Below are 21,331 nucleotides of genomic sequence, written 5' to 3' on the forward strand. Positions count from 1 at the left end.
CGCTACCGGGAGGTGCCCGCTGCCTCGTGCCGCGCACACACCGGCCGTGCGGGGCTGGCAGGGGGTGACAGGACCGGGGGGAGGGCTCTGAGCTGAAGGAGGGGGGGCTGGAACGGGAGGCCAGGAGGGAATTCTGCGCTCAGGGGGCGGGGAGGCGCTGGCACGGGCTGCACCGAGAGGCTGCGGGTGCCCCAGCGCTGGAGGTGTTCGAGGCCAGGTTGGATGAGGCCCTGGGCAGCCTGGGCTGGTGGGTGGTGGCCCTGCACATGGCGGGGGGTTGGAACTGGGCGATCTCTGGGGTCCCTTCCAACCCAGGCCATGCTGTGAGTGCAGCACGTCTTAAAGCCAGTGGCATACAGCATGTGTGTCCCAGCAGAGAAGCGAGTTTATCTGAAAGCACAAATATACAGGAAGCTGCAATCAGCTTAGCTTCAATTGTAGCTTAGGGGTCATGTTTAAAATCTTTGCCTCTTTTCATGTTTTCAATAGTATGTTTGATTTTTGTTAGCCTAGGTAGGACCCTGATTATTCAACTGATTTATTACATGAAGCAGGCCACTGAATCTTAAAATGCTTTAATGTCCTTGGATATGTAGGATTCTCTACTTACAAAAAGAGACAAGGCAAAGCTAACTTTTTTCCTCATCTTTTTTAGGCTTCCCTATAAAATGGGAATACTTGTTGCAGTTCTTGGAATCTGGTTCAGCTCTTCACTTGTAAAAGGGGATTCTAAGGCTGTGACAACATCGCTAACTACAAAGTGGTCTTCAACTCCTCTGTTACTTGAAACAAGGTAAGTGCATTGTGATTTTCATTTGCAGATCAGTATGTGCTTAGAGGATAAAATAATATAATCTATCTGTTTTTAAAAACTGTAAACTACATTTTTAGCGTTTATCACGAGGTTATTGTACAATGTCTCAGCTTAGTTATAAGCACTAGCATCAGCTGGCTAACTGTCCAGTATGCTGCAGAGGGCTTTGCTTCCATTTCATGTGACACAGACCTGCTGCTGTGTTCCCATGGCTGTGTAATGTCAACACTCTTATATGTCAGCCCTTGAGCAGCAGTCAGAAAAATCCCATTTGCTTCTTCCTGGGTACCTTGACATACCCCGGTGTCCCCAGGGAGTTGCTGCATTTGGGGCAGCAATTTTCGTATGAAAACAGGTGGATGTTGATGGGCTTCACTTAAATGGGCATGGCTCTGGGTGACAAGACAGGGGGGTCCGAGGTGAAATTATTTTTCTGTAATGTTCTCTTTAGAAATTCTGTTTTAAGCCTGAAGAATACTCAAGCAATACAATACAAAGCTCAGGTGTTAATGGCCAGGATTAAAGACCCTGATAATGTCAAACACTCTGCTGGAGAAAACTTAGAGGAACTTGGCAGGAAAGCTCTCCCTAGAAGGCTAGGAAATAGCAAGCAGTAATAATGTGCTGAGGACTTCACTTGTAACCTAACCATTAGGAAAGACTTCAGGTAGGATTGTTCATCTGGGCTGAACTCCAGAATGACAGAGCACTGCAGTGCCGAGTTCCTTCTGGAGCTTGATTTACTAAGCCTGGCACTGTGGTTCATTGCTTAAGTTAATGTCTGTCACGTTAGGTGAGAATGTCTTGAAAACACAAGCTACTGTGGCAGCTAGTGGACTCCAAAGCTTGTGTCATAACATCCTGTAGCGCATGAAGCATGTTACGAGTTTAGACTTGATAAAGTATTTGTTGTTAGCAAAGTTGAGAGAACTATTTTGCTGTCTAACACTCTATAATCATATACTTAATATATGGGGAATTATGTCACGGTCTGAAGTTGTGATTTCTCCTATTGCTCATTTAAAAAAAAAAAAAAAGAAAAAAGGAAAGAAACACCTACAAAGCCAGTAGTTCGAATAAACTATAGGTTATTACAACAAAGTAAGCAAAACTGTATGCTTCTCATAAAAGATGGCTAGTGAAGAAATACATGAAGGAGGAAAGCTGCCAGAACGTACGCCACTGCTAGTGGGCCTTGAGAGTTTAATAGATGCTTTGCGAGGAGGTTCTTTCATGTAGTATGTGTTTGTCCTGGCCTACGCCTACTAATTGCTTTGGTATTGTTTGCTTTTCCTGGTCTGCTTTTTCTAGTAACATATGCTTTTCTGATATGGATAAACATACAGTAGGAGCTAACTTTCTGTAATGCTGTACAAAGTATTAGTATTGTAACTTGGAGAAATCTGAAAGGCCTGGCTATCTCCTCTCTTCTTGTTCAGTGAATTTTTATCAGAAGAAGGTCAAGAAAAATTCTGGAGCTTTGTTGAAGCCAGTCAAAATATTAAGACACCTGAACATGATGGTAAGCTTTCATAACGTTTTTCTTGAACGATGACTGAAAATTGGGACGGTTGAAAAATAAACCAATAAGTTTTGTCTTCCATTGGATTGTTATAATGCTGTACAATCAGGACTGATTTCAGTAATGTTTTTATTGTGAAAGTGCCCAAGGCTTTTGGGTATCCATTTAACAAAAGCAGTAGATAACAAGCCTGAAATGCATTTTACTCACTACTTTGTCTCAGCATTAAGCATAAAACATCATTAATATTTTTTGTCTATGTTTCAGTTTCTAAACTGAATTACTGAACTCCCATGTGAATTACATGGGAGTTATTTACTGTTCTTTATTGTCTGCCTCCTCCCCAAGTCTGTTTACTTAAGAATCTGTATGTGACCATGCTTTCTCATGGATCTCTATTGAAGTCAGCTCTCTTCCATCTGTTGAACTGGTTGTAATGAAAATTAAGGAGGAAGAGTCGAATGCATGTTTACAATTAGTGTCATGGGTTTCTGTTAGTATAAATCACAAGTAAGATTAAAAGTCCCTCTTTAATGGGAATATGGTATAGAAAGATGACTGCTTGTATTCTGACTTTGCAGGTAGCAATTATTCTTCTTACCATGGAATGCTGAAAGTAGCCTGCCAGAGTTTGTCACCTTTGCAGCAGAATTTGTTGAAATTTTCCTTGTCTTTACGCTCTTATTCTGCAACGGTTCAAGCTTTTCAACAGGTTAGTGCAGCACAGGGGAAATCCTCAAATGTTTTGTAGAGCGTTGTGTAAGGCCCAGGAAGGAGGTATGTGTTACAAGACATTTCAGAATATCAAAAATCCTGAACTGACCGGTGCTTTGTACACTGGAGCTAAGGTATGTAGGTATATGCTGGTTTCATTGTGTGCCAAATGCGAGTCCATCTGTATACAGTCAACTAAAGAATTGGGATTTTGAAATGTTTGTATATCTTTGGTACCCTCTGCACTAACAAATGGGTGAAGATTTTTTTGAGGAAAATCTTTACAGCTCTGCTGATGCTTATGGCACCAGTGATGTTCCCGTTACTCAGTTTTACTTAAAGATAGTAACCCATGAATATGTAGTTCGAACTTTTAGAACCTCTACCTGACAGATGCTTATACTTGGTATTCCTTTTTAAACTTGGTTCTCACACAGTTTGCTGCAAGTTGTCTCCTAATATTATGCTTCATTGGAGTAATGTTAGAAGACATCTTCCTTTCTCATCTTGAATCATTTTATTGTTTGCTGTTTAACAAATATAGTGGTTTCTGATATGTAACACCAAAAAAAAAATCACCAAAAACCCACACACCACAATTGCTCACCTCACATTTTGTACCAGAAACTATTACTACAGCTAATAGGCTTGGAAAATAATATTTGTAAAAAGTTAGGACTGAATTTAAGAAGAGCCTGACTGAATTTAAGAAGAGATTGGACCGTGCACTTAGTCACATGGTCTGAACTTTTGGGTAGACCTGTGCGGTGTCAAGAGTTGGACTTGATGATCCTTAAGGGTCCCAACTCAGGATATTCTATGATTCTATGATAATTATCAGTTTTGTGATTTTTATCTTGTCTTTAAATTGCACAATAAATGGGGAAGACAACCAGTTGTTACAGAGTTATGCTGTTAACACTTTTCTAAGGGCAAACATTCAACTTACTTTATTGCAAATATTTTAATACAGATAGCAGCAGATGAACCTCCACCAAAGGGCTGTACCCTGTTTTTTGCTGTGCATGGGGAGAAGACATGTGAATTTGAATCTCTTGGAAAGCTTTTACAGACTGCTTCAGAAAGGTATTTGTTTAATTTCAAAATATAAAATTATCTCTTAACTTAACCTAGATAGACTCACTGCTGTAAAGAGGCTGTAATACACTGGTAGTTCATACCTTCTTTGGTTTTGATTTATCCTCTCCATTTCTTGCACAGAAGTGGTAGTCACTTAGTTCTTGCTAGTCAAGATGGGATTGGCATTTTCTGGTCCCTTTCTCTTTCACGGCATTCTTCCTCTTAAAAACATATGAAAGTGCTTGGACAAATTGGAAAAAATTTGTTGAAGGACAGTAACAATTCTCGGAAATGTGTAAAGTCTTTAGAATGTAGGGAGAACAGAAAGATATGGGCTGCATTTTAAAATGATAGTTAATCCATTCATAAAACTATATCTATTAAAGCAGCATGGTATTTTTTTCCCTATATAATTTTCTCAGTGTTAACAAAAGGAAAACTATTACCATGCAATAAAATTCAAATTCAGATTTCTTTACAGGATGAAGAACAAAATTTGAGTGTAACTTTTAGTAACAAAAATAAACTGTGAAATATAATTCCTCCTAAAAAGAAATCTTGGTGGTTTGTCTTCATAGGAATCTTGCTAGTTCTGTTTTTGAAAAAATAAGTTATTTTTGTTAATATGGAAACATATTGCATCAATAGCTCATAGGCTGTTAACGCTGACTCACTGGGAATATTTTAAATACTTCAATGTATCTGAGACGTGGTTTAAAAACAGAAGTTGAAAATGGTCTTCTCATTCACTTTCTTATTTGTATAGTCAGCCAGGGACAGGGTCCTCATGATTTTGAGTTCCTAGAACATGTGCTGTGTTAGCCTTTTATTTCTATACAGAACTGAATCAAAAAAAAATTAAAGGAAGTAGTTACCATTTTTTAAAAAAAGTATCATATTAGATTAAAAATAGCACCTAGCTACTTGTCTTTTCATATGTCTGTTTTTAATGAAGCTTTATCAACATGCATCAAGTGCTGTCAACTGTGATAATACGTGGGAGTAACTTGACATGTATTCAGCGAAGACGAAAACAGCTATTAAACATGAGAAAAAGAAATGATGAATCTTGCACTGAGTAAGGACACAGTATGAATCACACTGATAATTTTCCATGTTTACTCTTAGGCCAAAGCCATTTCTGTTCAAAGGGGACCACAGGTACCCAGCGTCAAATCCTGAAAGTCCCATCGTCATACTTTATGCTGAGATTGGCACAGAGGAGTTCTACAGATTCCATAAGCTCCTTGTTTTAAAGGCTGAGGCAGGAGAAATCACTTACATCCTCAGACACTACATTGCTGTAAGTATATTTGCATAGCAAAAGTTTGATTCTTTTAGATTTACATTTACATAATGCATTGCTGCTTGATCATAATATGGAATACTGACATTATTATATCATTGCATGTAGCTGAGGACTGGAGACTATTTAACGTCTCCTGATTGTTTAAGTAAGAGAATCGTTTGGTTTTTACAAATGCAGAGCTAGTCTCCAGATAAATTACAGAGTTTAACCTAGAAAAATGTTGTTCTATCAAATAATAGTCAGATATTTCCACAGTCAGGCCACTCAAGTTACTTGATATGAAAAGCAGAGATTAACCTTAGGGTCCAATTTTCAAATGAAAGGCCATTTTGTTACAGAGCCACTTACCAATCCTAGTACAACTTGTCCCATTTTCCATCTCCTTCCCATAACCACTGCTAACCACTGGATTGATATTTAACTCTACATTTTAAAAGCTCAGACTTCTATTTGACTTTTTTCTGAATATTGCTTAATGGTGCTAAAACCTTCAGCAGAGCAGCTAGTAGCCAGACTTGAATGCAAAAAAAAAAAGTTACTTCTAGTGACATCAGATAAAATAATCATACATTGCATACACCACTTTCCTTTTTAAAAGTAACTTGTCTATCCTTGTCATTGTGTGGTAGGTCTCGGTACAGTTGTGTTAGTACAGTACAGTACTGGAGAATCACTCATGTTTGTTTCTCACTTGCAGTTATCGGTTGGGTCTAAAATGGATATGAGCTTGAAATTTCTTAGCTTTAGGAAATGGCAGCTTTTAATTTGTAGATCAAAACAAAGAGTGGCAATGTACTGTTTGCTTTTGCTTACAGAATCCCAGTAAAGAAAAAGTCTACCTCTCCGGCTATGGTGTGGAACTGGCTATTAAAAGTACAGAATACAAGGCCAAGGATGATACGCAGGTGAAAGGTGAATTCTTATTTTAACTACTTTAATGTGAGCATTTTAATTTTATGGGGATATATTTATATAAATATAGATAGATTACTTATAATGTGTACGGGATATATGGGGTTTGTATATATACATTCATATTTACAGGGATATTTAGTTTTATATATGAGTATATATATATATATGTATGTCTGAATTGCAGATATTCGTCCTTCTGATCTGAAATCACGAAAATCACTGTCTTTCTCTTTTTGGGATTACATTCTTTGAATCATATATTCGCGGAGGCACTTGTTTTCCTTATTTCTGAAATGCTGGACAGAACAGTGTCATGACTGCACTAGATCTTATTAATGGCACTATTAATACAACTAATTTTGCACCAGATAACCAGATTTCTTTGCAGATGTACTGCACTTCACTTCCTCTACTTCCAGTTCCCTTAGCTTATCCATCCTCAGAGCAGAATGTTTCATGTTGTTCTTTGGAAAAACAGAATGCTCTGTAGGTTTTTTTGCTTTTGCTGCTCTGTAGAGCACTGATCTGTTTTTCAAACTCTAATGCATCTGCCAAAGCTATTTTATGGTGTGTGTGTGTATTCGTATATGAATATGTATTCAATACATATTCATACGTATGAATATGTATACACACACACAAAGGTAAACAGAATTCTCTGCTTTTACTTATGACTTAAAAAAAAACAAAAACAAAACAACACTTTTTTTTTTAAAGTTACAGATAACAGCTGTGAAGAAGAGAACTTAGATTTTGAACTGAGTTTTGCAGTTTATCCAGCTTCTAGATGCAGATCTAATCTCTGACTTAAAATATCTTATCATGGACTAGAGTATTGACAAACAGAACTACTGGTCTTTATTTTTAGAAAGATTTAATTTTGAGAGGAACGAGAATACTAAAGCAGATGATTCAACTTACAATTTTTGTTACCAGTGTTTAAATTTCCATTAATACATTATCAAGTCATGCAAAAGTGCTGATATTGCTTGTAAAATAGGAGGTTGGAAGCCTTTGTCTCCAAGTGTCTATGTGAAAGTAATTCTGGGGAAAAGTTTCTTATCTGTAAGTTTGTAAAGTTTTACACCAGTATCGATGCAGTGATTAAAAATGCTTTAGAAAATAGACAAACCATGTGGATAAGCTGCAGATTAGAGGTGTATGGTTTTCATCAAACTCCTGTCTGATTCTGGTCAGTCTCTTATGTGTGCCTGTGCTGTTTCTGCATGTCCATAAGCAAGCACTCATTCAACAGGTTGGGACTTTTTGATTAGACTTGAGAATGAAACTTGTAGATTGGAGCTGGTTTGTGTCCACCTAGTTAAGAGATTGTGTGAGTCTTTTGCACTTTTTGTTATTTTTGTTATTTAAGCCCAGAATTGGACTTTACTCAGATACTGTTTTTTATCCTGTATTTTGGGGCTAAAATCAGGATTATGCTCCTGATAGGAGTTTTTCACTTACTCTGCAAAGCTTTCATGTCATGAAAGCTCCTAGGCCCCAGTGATTTCTTCTGCAGCGCCTAAATCTCTGAGTCTCTGAGATTTCCATTTAGTTTAAGCTTTTGCTTCTAAGCAATCCAACTAGGTTTTATTTCAGCTGTTACAGTGTTAGTTTGTACAGTTAGTGTGTCCTGGATACGGGTTCCAAAGTGAACCTGAAACTAGGCTTTTTTCTTGTCCTCAGTTACTACAGTATCATTTTGTTGAACTTACCAAAATAGGCATGAAAACTATTTCTGAATAGTTTGGTAGTGTTTTCCTTCTCTGTGTTTATAGGCACAGATGTGAATGCTACAGTAATAGATGAAAATGACCCCATCGATGAAGTTCAAGGATTCCTTTTTGGGAAACTGAGGTAAGACTCCATTGCTGGGTTAGCCATATGTGTTAGCAGCGTACTTCTTCATATGCTAGTTCCTTCAAATTAGTAGCAGACTTGCTTACAGGAAACCCCAGAATTGCTTTACCCTTATTCCTTTTTAGGCAGTTGTATCCTGACCTGACGGAAGAGCTGAAAGAACTTAGAAAACACCTCGTGGAGAGTACCAATGAAATGGCACCTTTGAAAGTATGGCAATTACAAGGTAATCTGTATGAACAGCTTCAATACAGCATTGCTAAAACTTAATGTAAACCAGTCTTCCCGTGCTCTATAAAAATGAGGCCAGTAGTGGCTGCACGCAGTTCAGAGAACTTGACTGTAAATTTCTGCACTGGAAGCAACCAGCTTTCTAAAGCTTCTTTACAGAGTCCTGTTGAAATACCTTTTGAAAGATTATTTCGTGGGACTTCTGAAGTGCAGTTTGCTTTCTATATTTTGAAGAATAGAAAGCCACTTGTTCTTAAACTGACTAAATGCAGAATAGCAAAGGAAATGTAAAGTTTCTTTCCACGATCACATCCTTGGTGTGGAAAGCTGAGATTTCTCAAGACCAAAAGAAATCTATTTCAAGAGTCTCTGCATGCAGCTATGACCTATTTCCTTGCAAATCATCAGTAGAAGTCTGTGGAAGGGTTGTTCATCCTCTGAAAAAAAGTAATAGGAAATACTGAACGTGTGTTGTAGCCACAGTGAATTTACCTATATCCAATCAAGTGGAATTTGTATTTCCAGCTTGTGAAATAATTCCCTAGGCCCCTTCTGAAGGGTAGATCTTCCTACCCAGACCAAAAAAAAAGTGATTGTCTAGTCTCATTGAAGCTACCTGTAGGTGGTATTGGTTCATACTGAAAGGATTATTTATTTCAAGGCAAGTAATAGAAGGGAAGAAGACAAAAGAATGTATCTAAAGGTGCAGATGAAAAAGTAAATACTTTTTTTTTATGTAACCAATGAGCAAAAAGGTTGAAAGCCAGAATTAAGATGACTGCAATAGCATGTTTTCATTTTATTGTTGTTTCACCTGTAGATTTAAGTTTTCAAACTGCTGCACGCATTTTGACTGCTCCCCCTGTGGATGCTTTGATGGTCATGAAAGATCTCAGTCAGAATTTTCCTACAAAGGCCAGGTAATTCCAATAATGAATACTTGGAAAGTTGTTTTTTTTTCACAGCAGAACATGAGACGGGCAACAGTGGTTGGGTTAATGTCTGCATTTCTATTTAGCTGAAAGCAAACACCGAAGAAGGTTTATGCAGAAATGTTCTTCAGCTTATGATTACAGTGAGGATCTTAGTGTTTCTCTTCAGCAGTTGGTGTGGAGTAGTGCAAAATTTGACAGACATAAGCTGTTGGTGTGAAATGCTTCTGAACCTTTTGTTTTGAGTCCTCAAGAATTTATTGGGTAGGATTTCCATTTGGTGTCTTAAACTTAACCTTTTCACTGGATCCCACTCTTTTGGGATTCATTTCAGCAGACAGCCCAGTCAACTGTGTCAGATGTTGATGTGCAATTCCACTGTTCTTTGCACTTTGTCAATTTCTTGAAATTAATTTGAATGTGCTCAGGTAATTCAGTCATAATGTGGCCTGCCCAACCAGTGAAGAAATAGATTTCTTTTGATAGATTTCATGACCTGGGTTGTAAAGATGATGATGTAGGAGCTGCTCCTTTTTTGAGCAGATGCAGATATACTTGAGTGAAAAAAAAACAAAACAAATTCTGGTCTTATCCCCAGAGACAGATGTTATGACTGTACTGTTGATAACTTCTTAAGGTGTGGATGGTCTTGTCACTTAGCTCACAAATATGACCAGAAACTGAACTTGGCCCTTCTGTGACGGTTCAATCTCTAGATCCAATATAAGGAAAGGAATGGGAGCCCACAATAAAGAGTGAAATCCCTGTATTTTGTGCTGTCAGATTCCACCTCTATCTTTCTGGAAGCTGCCCACTTTTATTATGGGATTAATGTGAAACTAGACATGGAGTCAAAAGCTTGTCTTTCCTGGTACAGTTGGCATGTGAACATTGGTTTTATGTTCTATTGAATTATGTATATATTTCAGGAAAAAATGCTTGGTACTGCAAAGTGCAGGTTCTTCTGATTGTAGCTTTTTATATTAGAATACTAAATATATTGAAAGTACAAAAAGTGGGATAATTAGATATCTAATCTATCCATTAGATAAACAGAAAGATGATTCACAGCATCATGTTTTTATTTCTGCAGAGCCATAACGAAAACAGTTGTTTCCTCTGAACTTAGAGCAGAAATTGAAGAGAACCAAAAGGTAATGCTTCCAGGAAGTAATGTAGTGATTTCGCACTTATATTTTAATATAAATTCAAGCTTTGATAATAATAATTTATTAAAAATGTCAGTTTGCCCCAAATATTGGCATGCTGTTTTCACATGCAATTTTGTCTTAGTATGCATTTGGGAAGCAAAGAAGGGGCTCAATTTTTCAAACATGGGTTAAGAACATAATTTAGGTTGTTTACCCAGATATGAAAATGCTGGTAAAAAATTCTTTGAGTAGGATCAAGAGTTTGTTGAGGAAAGATGGCATGGGTATTTTGTTCTTAGAGCTGCCACTGTAATAGTTCACAGTAGTCAAGTGCTCCAACAGTTATTTGGCAAGCACTTTTTAATATATATGAAAGGGACATTCTGAACTTAGAATCTGTTAACTGTATTTATTTACCATTATAAAATGAACTTCAAATACAATGAAGGTAACACTGGGGAAAAATGTTCTATTTGTTTTTCTGAAAACAGATGGCTTAGGTGTTCTTAGGATATCCACATAGACAGTCTTAATCTTATAATCAGGACAGGACTGCATCAGTAATGAAGTAGAAATGTTGATGTCTGTCACATTAGTCCTTGCTTCTTGTGCAACCACCCCGAGTATGATGCCCTTGTAGTGATGGCTTGTTAGCTCAAAATGTTGATATGGTTAATACGTTTCTTGTAGTACTCTGCTATTCTTTCAAGTCTTTGACATTATATTTGCTTGAATAGTACAACAGATGTGTAAAATCTGAATGTCACAGCACTGCTCATTCTGGTTCACAGTTAAAAAAGAGGTTTTCACTAATTTCAAGTTAGTGATTGTTAGTTTTGATTGTATCTTGAACTTATCAAAAGGAACTGGATATTAAGTGTGGGCACTTTTTAGTGAAAATTATTAGAGTGAAAAGGTAGTTATGTTTTTGGATTATTTTAAAATGTCTAAGGTTAATGGAATGTAGCTTGTTAGAAAGCTATTGCTTTAGAAGTTTTAAGCACCTTTTAATAGGTTTTTGAGGATGCAGATTTCTCATCATGCAGTTTGAGATGGTGCTTAGATATCTGAATTGATCAGCGTTTACAAGGAAACAGCATAATAAATAGGAAAACTTCTGTCATGACTTAAAATGATCCACACTATTTGGAAGAAATGGTCCTAACGCTGTTGTTTTGAGAGTGAAAATAGTAAAGGAATAAAAATTTAACTGTTATCTAAATAAGTCTACATGTGTTTTGAAATGAAAACAAATGTTGTGAGGGATCTGTGGAGGTCATTGCTTAATGTTTCAACAGCTCTGTTGTTTATTTGGTGTTAGCAAAGCACTGAAAAAAATAATGCTAGGAAATCTTGTAATTGGTAATAAAGCAAAGCCAAACAATAGATTTTGGTATATTATCTGTGCTGCTATAAAATGTAGACAGTTATGTCTTTGTTTAAAATCTGATCACTGATATTTCGCTAGTCTCATAGTAAATGCAAAATTACTGGAAGCTACTTACCAGTCCCCTGAGATTCCTGTTCTGAAAGAGAAATCCCTTGTTGTTCAATAGCAATAAAATGAGAAAAGAAGGGATGCGGTTTGACACTGTCGTCTGGTGTGGTTCTGGAAGGGACAAAGTATAGAATGTAAGTGCAAGTTAAAGCTACCTGGTGGCTTTTCTGTTTTGTGCTAGATCAGACTGGTCCTCAGGTAACCCCCCATGGTTTGGTGGATGCGGTTTCATTCCAAATACATCTAGGTTACCAGATCCAGATCTGGCTAGATCTAACCCTGCCCTTCAAAGCTATTCTTTGCATGACTGTCGGTTTGTGTGGATATTACCTGGTAGTAAAGTTCACTGCTTTTAGTAAGTTATAGTTCAGTATATAATTATTCATAAAAAGGCAGAAATTAACACTGCATGTACTCAGCTCTTCTCTGGGAGCTTTTATTATTTAATAAAATATTTAAATTCTTCCAGACTAGATGCTGCTTTCTTATTCTTGGTACTTTATTTGGTACTTTGCTATTCCTCCATTTGCTTTGCTCTTCTTCATGATATTAGGCTTTTTAATGTCCAAATACTGTGTTTCTCCTTCAGTGTTCATTGTGCCTCTTAAGGGAATTTTATAGCTGATACTGCATAGCAAGAGGTACTGGAAGGCAACAATGACATTTCTAAGTTTAAAAAAACAGTATTTTTTTCTTGCTAGAGTTGTGAACTTTGCTTCGGGAGGACTGTGTTTTATTTAACTCTTCTGGTTCAAAGTTGTTCTCTGTGGTGGTTCATCAACTCTGCAACAACTATCTGCTCAGTTGGGGTACTGCTTAGAGGTACTTGGAAGAAATTCCAGTGTATTCATAAGAGTTTTCTGTTTGCGGGATGCCTGATCTTTGGGAGATCAGACTACAGAAACACCTCATCTGCTTTTCATTGATGACATATCCATTAGCCCGTGACTTAGTTGGTACCTTAAACACAGTAGCTAGTTATCCTCGTGAGTACCCTTCAATAATCCAGCATGTAAACATCTGGTTTTCTCAAAACTAAGCTTTAAAAAACTAGGATAGTTAGCTGGATGCTATTTGTCAATCTGCTTTGTGGGCTGTCAGCTAAAAAAATATTAAATGACAACTCTCAAGCACTTCTAATGATGTAATCTGATTTCTTTAAAAAAAAATATCTGCTCAGGAACTTTCCAAATCTGCTAGTGAGTCATGTAGAAACAAATAGAAGTCTCATTTGTGTGTCTATGCGCTAGATAGCTTCGATTGTGTCTTCTGGTATGAGTGTGTGCACAAAGTCTTTATAATAAAGACTGTAGTTGGGAAGTAATATAATGCAACTTGGAATAATAATGGAGATAAAATCCACAGTTTTGACACACTGAACTCCAGTAACATTTATTCTATGCACAGCGTTCTTCTAATGCCCTTCTTTCTACTTTCTTTCAGTATTTCAAAGGAACATTAGGGTTACAACCGGGAGATTCTGCTCTCTTCATCAATGGACTACTTATTGATTTAGACACTCAAGACATATTTAGGTAGGAATGTCTTCAGAAAAATTGTATCATTTAGAATCTTGTATACTGCTTGTGCATGGGTAGTAAAGTCATTTAGACAGTTTTGAATCTTCAAAATGTCTGCATATTTAGGTTAGGTTTAAAAGTTAATTGCTGGAAAATGCAAATCATGTTTCCTTCCATTATGCAAATGAGTTTGTTTTACAAAAATGTTGATAAGAGAAGCGCAATACCCAAGAATATCAGAATGGGAAGTCACATTTATATTGTTGTTGTGCTACGTCCTGTGAACAAGTAAGATTTTGTTTTCCAGGGACCGTCTTCAGATTTTATTCTGAAGATAGTAGACTATTTGATTCTCAAAGAATAAGTCCATGTACGTTTTTAATGTGAAAACCACCCTATATTTTTTATCAAGATCTGTTTCAATAGTATGGAGTTGAAATTACATATGTCTCATGCTTTACTTATCTTTATTTAATGTAGTTTTTTTTCTAGAAATATAATTGGGTGACTAAAGTTGTCTCAAGTTCCTTGGGATGGTTAGAAATAGGTGAAAAATAAACAAGCCTATAAATATCAATAAACCTTTGCACTACTACTTATACCTTTAATCTGTTACTCTTAGGGTACAGCAAGTTATTTGCTGCATCTTTAAAATTCATATATTTTTTTTTAATTTTCCTTCCAGCTTGATTGATGTACTACGCAACGAAGCCCGTGTTATGGAAGGCCTGCACAGCTTAGGAATTGAGGGTCTTTCCTTGCACAATGTTCTGAAGTTGAACATCCAGCCATCAGATTCAGATTATGCTGTGGACATCAGAAGCCCTGCTATTTCAGTGCGTGTGGTTTTTATAAAGAAAATATCTTATTTGCCTTTGAGCGGTGCATTCTTAAGATGTCAGGGGAACTTCTGTTCTTACCTCGATTGCAGTGAAGAAAAGAGAACAGTATGGATAACAAATGTTGTGTTTTAAATGTAATTAGCTCTTCTCAAAAGTTTGTTTTTATTCGTGTAGTACTCAGTATATCATCTAATTATAAAATATTTAGAATCTCAGGCTTGAGCAAGAAGAACAGTCATTTAAATGCCTTTATTTTTTTTGTTAGTGGATCAACAATCTAGAAGTTGACAGTCGGTATAATTCCTGGCCTTACAGTGTGCAAGAACTGCTGCGTCCCACATTTCCAGGGGTGATCAGACAAATCAGAAAAAACTTCCATAACTTTGTAAGTAGTATTCTGACTAGAAATGAAATGTGCTCATGGGTGTTGTGTGTGTTTTGTTGCTTTTGTGTTGTGTTGTTTTGTTTTTAACATCAGGGACATTAGCTTTGGGAACTTAACCTATGTGTACTCTGGATTCTCTGCCACTTGAGATATCTCTTAAAATATTTTGTTTTACTGTACTATTGAGCTATGACTGAAATTATTGCACATGATTCTCTGGCATTTATTAGACTGGTTGAGTGTATGCCACTTACACATCCACAAATTGCTCCACTGGTGGAACAAACTATCATCTGACAAGGGAGAATTTGTATGCATTACAACTTTGCAATACCTGAAGTTGGTTCATGAAATGGTTCATGAAGTTGGTTCATCAGTCCTCAGCTTAATCCTGGGTGTCCTTTTTGTCTCTGGGCAAACCGGTTATATTTAGATCCAATAAAAAGTTAGTGAAATCTCTATGGTAGCTCTAGAAGGTAGATGGTAGAGGACCAGCTTGTATGGGATATTTTCGGTTATGATTCTGGATTTCTTAAAGGTTTTAGGAGAAACTCTGACTTAGTGGGTCTCATCTCTCTGTCAGTATATAAAATGAGATTGATAATACTGCAACAAAATGTGAATTAAGAAGAGTATCTTGACTTCTTAAGGGAATAGAAACCTTTCACTTTTAATTTATGGGTAGGTGCTGATAGTAGATCCTACTCACGAGACCACAGCAGAATTACTGAATGTGGCAGAGATGTTCTTCAGTAACCACATCCCACTGAGGTAATTAACTGTCTTTCTGCTTTTTTTAATGTTCATTCTTGTAACTTCTGCAATTGTAAAGTACTTACTGCTAGAACACTTTAGGAATGTTAAATATCTAAATATCACAGAATCACCTAGGTTGGAAGAGACCTCAAGATCACCTAATCAAACCTCTGACCTAACACTACCAAGTCCTCCACTAAACCATATCTCTAAGCTCTACATCTAAACATCTTTTAAAGACTTCCAGGGATGGTGACTCCACCACTTCCCTGGGCAGCCTGTTCCAATGTCTAACAACCCTTTCGGTAAAGAAGTTCTTCCTAACATCTAACCTAAACCTCCCATGGTGCAACTTCAGCCCATTCCCCCTCGTCCTGTCACCAGGCACGTGGGAGAACAGACCAACCCCCACCTCGCTACAGCCTCCTTTAAGGTATCTGTAGAGAGCGATAAGGTCGCCCCTGAGCCTCCTCTTCTCCAGGCTGAACAACCCCAGCTCCCTCAGCCGCTTCTCATAAGACTTATTCTCCAGACCCCTCACCAGCTTTGTTGCCCTTCTCTGGACTAGCTCGAGCACCTTGAATATCTTGTATTGGTGTCTGGGAACGGCACTTTCTGAACATTTTCCTTAAAAATTCTTAAATGTAACTTTTGCTACCAGAAAAACAAAGTTGAATAAAAACTTCTTCAACAGTCCAAAACAAACTTAAAAGCAAGTACTATGGATGAAAGAGAGATGAAAGCAACATTCTGATGGACTCACCATTAGAGATTGTATGTCGTAATGTTGATTCCAGGTCACACTGCTCAAAATCTTCTATTTAGTCTATTTAGGGAAAAGCCTTTGCTTAAGATGATGATTGTATTCCACAGTTGTATGAAGAGTTGATTATTTATTAGTATAATAGATTCACATTACGGGGGTTTGTTTGATTGCAGGATAGGACTAGTCTTTGTGGTTAATGACTCAGAGGATGTTGATGGACTTCAGGATCCTGGTGTTGCCCTTCTTAGGGTGTACAATTATGTGGCACAAGAAATGGACAATAATTATGCTTTCCAGACAGTCATGTCAGTAAGTATTCATTTAAAATGGAAAAAGGTATTTTTAATATTTTCAACATATATAAGATTAGCGTGGTAAGTTTTTTTCTAATCCTACCTCGTTCCTCATTCTGCCATTGAATTCTGAACTGCTGTATATCTTCAGTGTAATATAATTTTTATCTTGAATAGCTCCTGCTTTGTATTTTTGCCCCATAAAGTGATAAACATGTAGGTACTAGCAAATGCATTTTCACTTGTGGTTTGACTGTTTTAGAAATCTATAAGCTGGGGCGTACTGTAATATTATACTGCTGGTAGCTTCAAGACAATGACTTCTATTCTCAGTTTTGTTTCAATATAAAATTTTAAGTCAAATAAGCAAAATCTTGTGCTTTCAAGAAGGAAACATAATCAGTTGTATATTTTACATGTGAGGCTTACTCAGTTGTTCATGAGCATGTCTTGAGTTTAGAAGGGAAAAGTAGCTCTTCGGATATGCTTACATGATCATCTCTTTTTCCAAGCCCTACTTTTGTAATTAAAGATAAATTTGAAGAATAGTCATTTGAATGACTATAAGGTAAAGCAGGATAATTTTCACAGCTATGAGTACTTCGTAATTTCTAGCTTTGTACTTAAATGTTATTTCAATGGATAACTGTGTTTCAGCAGAAAATGTTTTGCAATTCATGTTAATGTTTTATGTCATTACTGGAATACAGGTGGTAGGTCAGCTTACCTGTAAACTTGTATTTGTATCCCCCTTCCAGATATATAACAAAGTAAAAACAGGAGATCAGCTGAAAGTGGAGCATGTGGTTAGTGTTCTTGAGAAACAGTATCCTTATGTGGAAGTGAACAGCATTCTGGGAATTGATTCTGCCTATGATCAAAACAGAAAGGTAAGAATTTAGGAAATAAAACATTTTTCACCATTTTGCTTCAAAGCTGTTATGAATTTATGGTTATGTATGTTTCCTTCATGCAGCTCTCTTATTTACTAAGCATGCATCTATTAAACTATCGAACTGGTATGACTTTTAATAATGCTTAAAGTGCAAACTTCAGTGCAAAGGTTCAGTGCAAACTTTTATAGAATATATATATTATATTATATTTTGGATATCTACTATATGATTCCTAAAATCTCTGTAGTACAGGAATCAAGATAACTTTCTTGTGACTCATAGATCCTACATTCATTCTGGCATGTAGAATTTAGTAGAGTTTAAAACTGCATCAAAAAAAATTGAGGCACTGAAATGGTTCATAAGAAGACCAAGGAGCTTAACGTTTGGGAGGGACTGGTGTGAATTTTATCTATTATCATCATCAGTATTTGAATACTGTATGAAACAAAGCAATGAAGATGAATTCAAAATGGTCTTCCTATGGTGAGGCATTCAATAATCTTCCTCAAATAATTTCTTTAGGTTATTTTTAGGGTTGATCCTTTCCTATGTGGAAAAAGTTGGGAGAGCAAATAATATTGGATCAATTTTACATGATGATGAGACAGATCTTATTTGGGATTCTATATATAATATATGTATATTATATTCATATAAAAATTCTAGATGAATGAATGAAAATTCTGTCTCCAAGAACTTTGTAACACTTAAGATACTTGTGTTGCAAATACCAATGCTCGCATAGTTCCATGGGAGCTAAAGAGGAAACGCAGGTTTCATATTGTCCATTTTTTTGCTATTACCAGAATATGCTCATTAGAATCAATTTGTCTACACTATGAACTTAATGGGATATTCTGCTAGTCCGCTGCCTAGTTACCTGCACTTCCATAGTATAAAGCAACTCTTTGCTTTGAAATGCTGAAAGACAAGGCCATCATATGCATGTAAGATATAGGAAGTGTTTTACATAATGCTGAAAAGACATCTTAGTGTGTTTAGAACAGATATTTGTGGATATTGCATAGTAACATTGTGAACACCTGTAGTAACAGGCTGACATAGTAAAGCTACTTCCTTCCCTGGATTTAGGCAGCAAGAGCTTACTACGAGCAGACTGGTGTAGGTCCTCTCCCTGTAGTGCTGTTCAATGGAATGCCTTTTCAAAAAGATCAGCTGGATCCTGATGACCTAGAAACTGTGACGATGCACAAAATCCTGGAAACCACAAGCATCTTCCAGCGAGCTGTATACCTGGTAGGTGCTGAGTTCAGCTGTGACTTTTGAGGCAGTTTTTTCCAAATTATGTTTCTCTCTGAAGTCCGTAAATATGCAATACACAGAACAACTTAACTTGCAAAACTTCTTCTATTTTTATTAAGTTATGGCAAATATGTGTGTGATATTTAAATACCACCTTTTTTTCTTTTCTTCAGGGTGAATTATCTAATGATCAAGATGTGGTTGAATATATCATGAACCAGCCTAATGTTGTTCCAAGAATTAACTCAAGGATCTTAATGTCTGACAGAGAGTACCTAGATCTGACAGCAATGAGTAAGGGATGCTTTTAATTCAATTAAACTTGAAATACCTGTTTCAAAGACATTTGCTGTCCCAATGGAAAACTCTAGTGGCAAAGCATTAACAGCACCCCAAGTAACATTCTAGTCCTGATGTTGGGGGAGATGCTACGTACAATAATAGCATCAGTATGTACAAACTTCTCAGAACAGGAATTTGTTTTACTTCTATACAGATCTTTAGGGGATTATGACTATTGAAATTGTGGAACACTAGTAAAAGTCAAAAACAGTACAGTCATGTACTCTATATATAAAGCAACATTTTGTTTCGTACTTCTAACCTACTTTTGAGTTGAGCATGACAGTTATCTCTGGAATTACTTAGGACTGGCTGTGCCATATATTTTAGCAGAACTTCTCATGGATAAAGTATTAAGTAATAACACTGAATGCATGCAGAGACTGCATTATAATGTCAGGACTGCAAATACAATTGTTCAACTACCTTTCTTGAAAAATAGTAAAAGCAATAGGATTTTGAATGTATATTGTTTAAATAAATTAACCTGAACCTAGTGACACTTAAATAATTCTTTCAATTAACTTCTACATATAAAAAATGCAATGTAGTTATTCATTTATGACACACAAAAAAATACATTCTTAAAGTTATTATATATTAGTAATGGAAATTAAATCTAAAAAGCAGTATCACAGGGGACAAAATGTGGGATGTGTTCTTACCATTTTCATAATAGTAGTCCTTTTTCTGTAATTTTACATGGAAATTGTTTGCTTTGGCATCTAAATACTTTTTCTCTTTGTCAGATAATTTTTTTGTGGATGACTTTGCTAGATTTACCACGTTGAATTCCAAAGAGAAGACAGCTGCTGTAGCAAACAGCATGACCTACTTAACAAAGAAAGGTAACATCTGCAGTGGATTATGAACCCAAATTTATTCTTGCATGTTTCCAAGCATGCATACAGTACTCAAGACACTCACTGAACCTTGATCAGGCCTGTGGACAGCGGTACGATCTAAGTGTTAAAAATAAACACTTTTATAGGGCTTGACATCTGCATAGAACAAAAATGTTCCCATCTGTAAACCCAGCCTCCTATTAATAATGGAGTCCCACCCAACCAGCTCTTCCTGCATTGCATAAAACCATCAGAAACGCAGCAATGTTAAGCTCCGATCCTCCAATTACACTGACTAAAAAAATATAAAGGGGGACTATAACTCTTTTTCCTAATTCAAAATTACTAAAAGGTGTATTGATTCAAAAAAAAATAAAATAAAAAAAAATTATTGCCCATTATATAAGGCAACTGCCAACCTGGTCTGTGCTGGTTTTATTTCCCCAGTGCACACACTGCTTTTTTTAATGATGGTATCGCTTTATTATAGGTATACCTGTGTCCCCTGTTAGTCTTAAAACTCTTCTACACTGCTTATTATAAGAAATGTGTGCACAGATATAATACAGAGTTTAATCAGGCCTTTTCTGCATTTTTGTTAGAAATCATAAGTAAGCTGCTGTCATTTGAACCAATTCCTCTTGTTCCTGCCTCTCTTCTTTACTTAGGCTCTCTTAAATTTCCCCAGTACTACTTCAGCCAGCTGCATGCGTGGCCTTAAGTGTTCCCACTGCTTCTGTCTAGTATTTGCCTTTGGTTTGTGTTGCCACTTAAACCTGAAGGAGTTTCTTGCTTTCTCTTTGTAGGTTATTAATTAAACCTCTCTCTCTGCATGCTCCTTTAAGTATGTATTAGTTTGCAATCCCATGGCTTGACAGTTCTGGGTCAAATAAGATACTTAATAACTGGTATCTGATTATAGTAATGCTGTAGCACATTTATTTTTTAAAGATAACAATGAATTTATATGTACAGATGGCTCAGCAGCAGAACTGAAATGGTGCTGTCTTGCTAGTTTTTGAAGAGTGAAGATAACAAACAATTCAAGTCATAATGGCACAGCTTTTTTTGCAAGTGGTCTTAAAAACAATACCTTCATGGGGTGGTGTGTGACTGCTATGACTAGTGCTGTAGTACGGAAATAAAGCATCAGTCTATCTGGTGGTGAGGAGGTGTCAAAATTTATTCTGATAAAATTAAGGTGAACCTGCTGCTTGCTGGAACTGAGCTTCAGTGATTCAATTATGCCCAGCACAGTGCTGCGACTTCTTGATATGCATTAGGATTACTGTCAAATTATTAACGCCTCTTTCCTTTTCCTCTTTTCCTTTCTGCTTTTTGACCAGGAATGTCTTCCAAGGAGATCTATGGTAAAACATGCTTTAGCATTCCGT

At 36.6% G+C, this 21,331-nt stretch overlaps 1 protein-coding gene and 1 long non-coding RNA gene across 6 annotated transcripts in view; one reads left to right on the forward strand and one right to left on the reverse strand.

Annotated features, from left to right (window-relative positions):
* UGGT1 (UDP-glucose glycoprotein glucosyltransferase 1) overlaps positions 1–21,331 on the forward strand; it is a 42,840-nt gene that overhangs the window by 621 nt on the left and 20,888 nt on the right. The window contains exons 2-21 of one of the 2 annotated variants that reach the window (XM_027463887.3): positions 656–793; positions 2,254–2,336; positions 2,918–3,048; positions 4,024–4,136; positions 5,259–5,433; positions 6,255–6,351; positions 8,133–8,211; positions 8,340–8,440; positions 9,266–9,365; positions 10,471–10,531; positions 13,470–13,561; positions 14,232–14,382; positions 14,654–14,773; positions 15,459–15,544; positions 16,469–16,604; positions 17,347–17,478; positions 18,580–18,744; positions 18,924–19,044; positions 19,842–19,940; positions 21,284–21,307. In XM_027463887.3, the coding sequence (XP_027319688.3) occupies positions 656–793; positions 2,254–2,336; positions 2,918–3,048; positions 4,024–4,136; positions 5,259–5,433; positions 6,255–6,351; positions 8,133–8,211; positions 8,340–8,440; positions 9,266–9,365; positions 10,471–10,531; positions 13,470–13,561; positions 14,232–14,382; positions 14,654–14,773; positions 15,459–15,544; positions 16,469–16,604; positions 17,347–17,478; positions 18,580–18,744; positions 18,924–19,044; positions 19,842–19,940; positions 21,284–21,307 (2,204 nt within the window). The remainder of the gene's footprint in view (positions 1–655; positions 794–2,253; positions 2,337–2,917; positions 3,049–4,023; positions 4,137–5,258; positions 5,434–6,254; positions 6,352–8,132; positions 8,212–8,339; positions 8,441–9,265; positions 9,366–10,470; positions 10,532–13,469; positions 13,562–14,231; positions 14,383–14,653; positions 14,774–15,458; positions 15,545–16,468; positions 16,605–17,346; positions 17,479–18,579; positions 18,745–18,923; positions 19,045–19,841; positions 19,941–21,283; positions 21,308–21,331) is intronic. The other variant, XM_072042454.1, reaches the window with a different exon arrangement.
* On the reverse strand, positions 224–17,454 carry LOC113844426 (uncharacterized). 4 transcript variants are annotated; one of them, XR_011811374.1, is made up of 4 exons: positions 17,316–17,454; positions 12,034–12,137; positions 4,232–4,371; positions 224–390 (listed from the first exon to the last, which is right to left on the reverse strand). It is a non-coding gene; the product is annotated as an uncharacterized lncRNA (long non-coding RNA). The 4 variants fall into 4 exon arrangements; XR_011811375.1 differs by lacking the exon at positions 224–390 and adding an exon at positions 3,042–3,577 and having other exon boundaries at positions 4,232–4,351; XR_011811373.1 differs by lacking the exon at positions 224–390 and adding an exon at positions 3,042–3,577.

Source organism: Anas platyrhynchos, chromosome 9, assembly GCF_047663525.1.
Source record: "Anas platyrhynchos isolate ZD024472 breed Pekin duck chromosome 9, IASCAAS_PekinDuck_T2T, whole genome shotgun sequence".
NCBI lineage: Eukaryota > Metazoa > Chordata > Aves > Anseriformes > Anatidae > Anas > Anas platyrhynchos.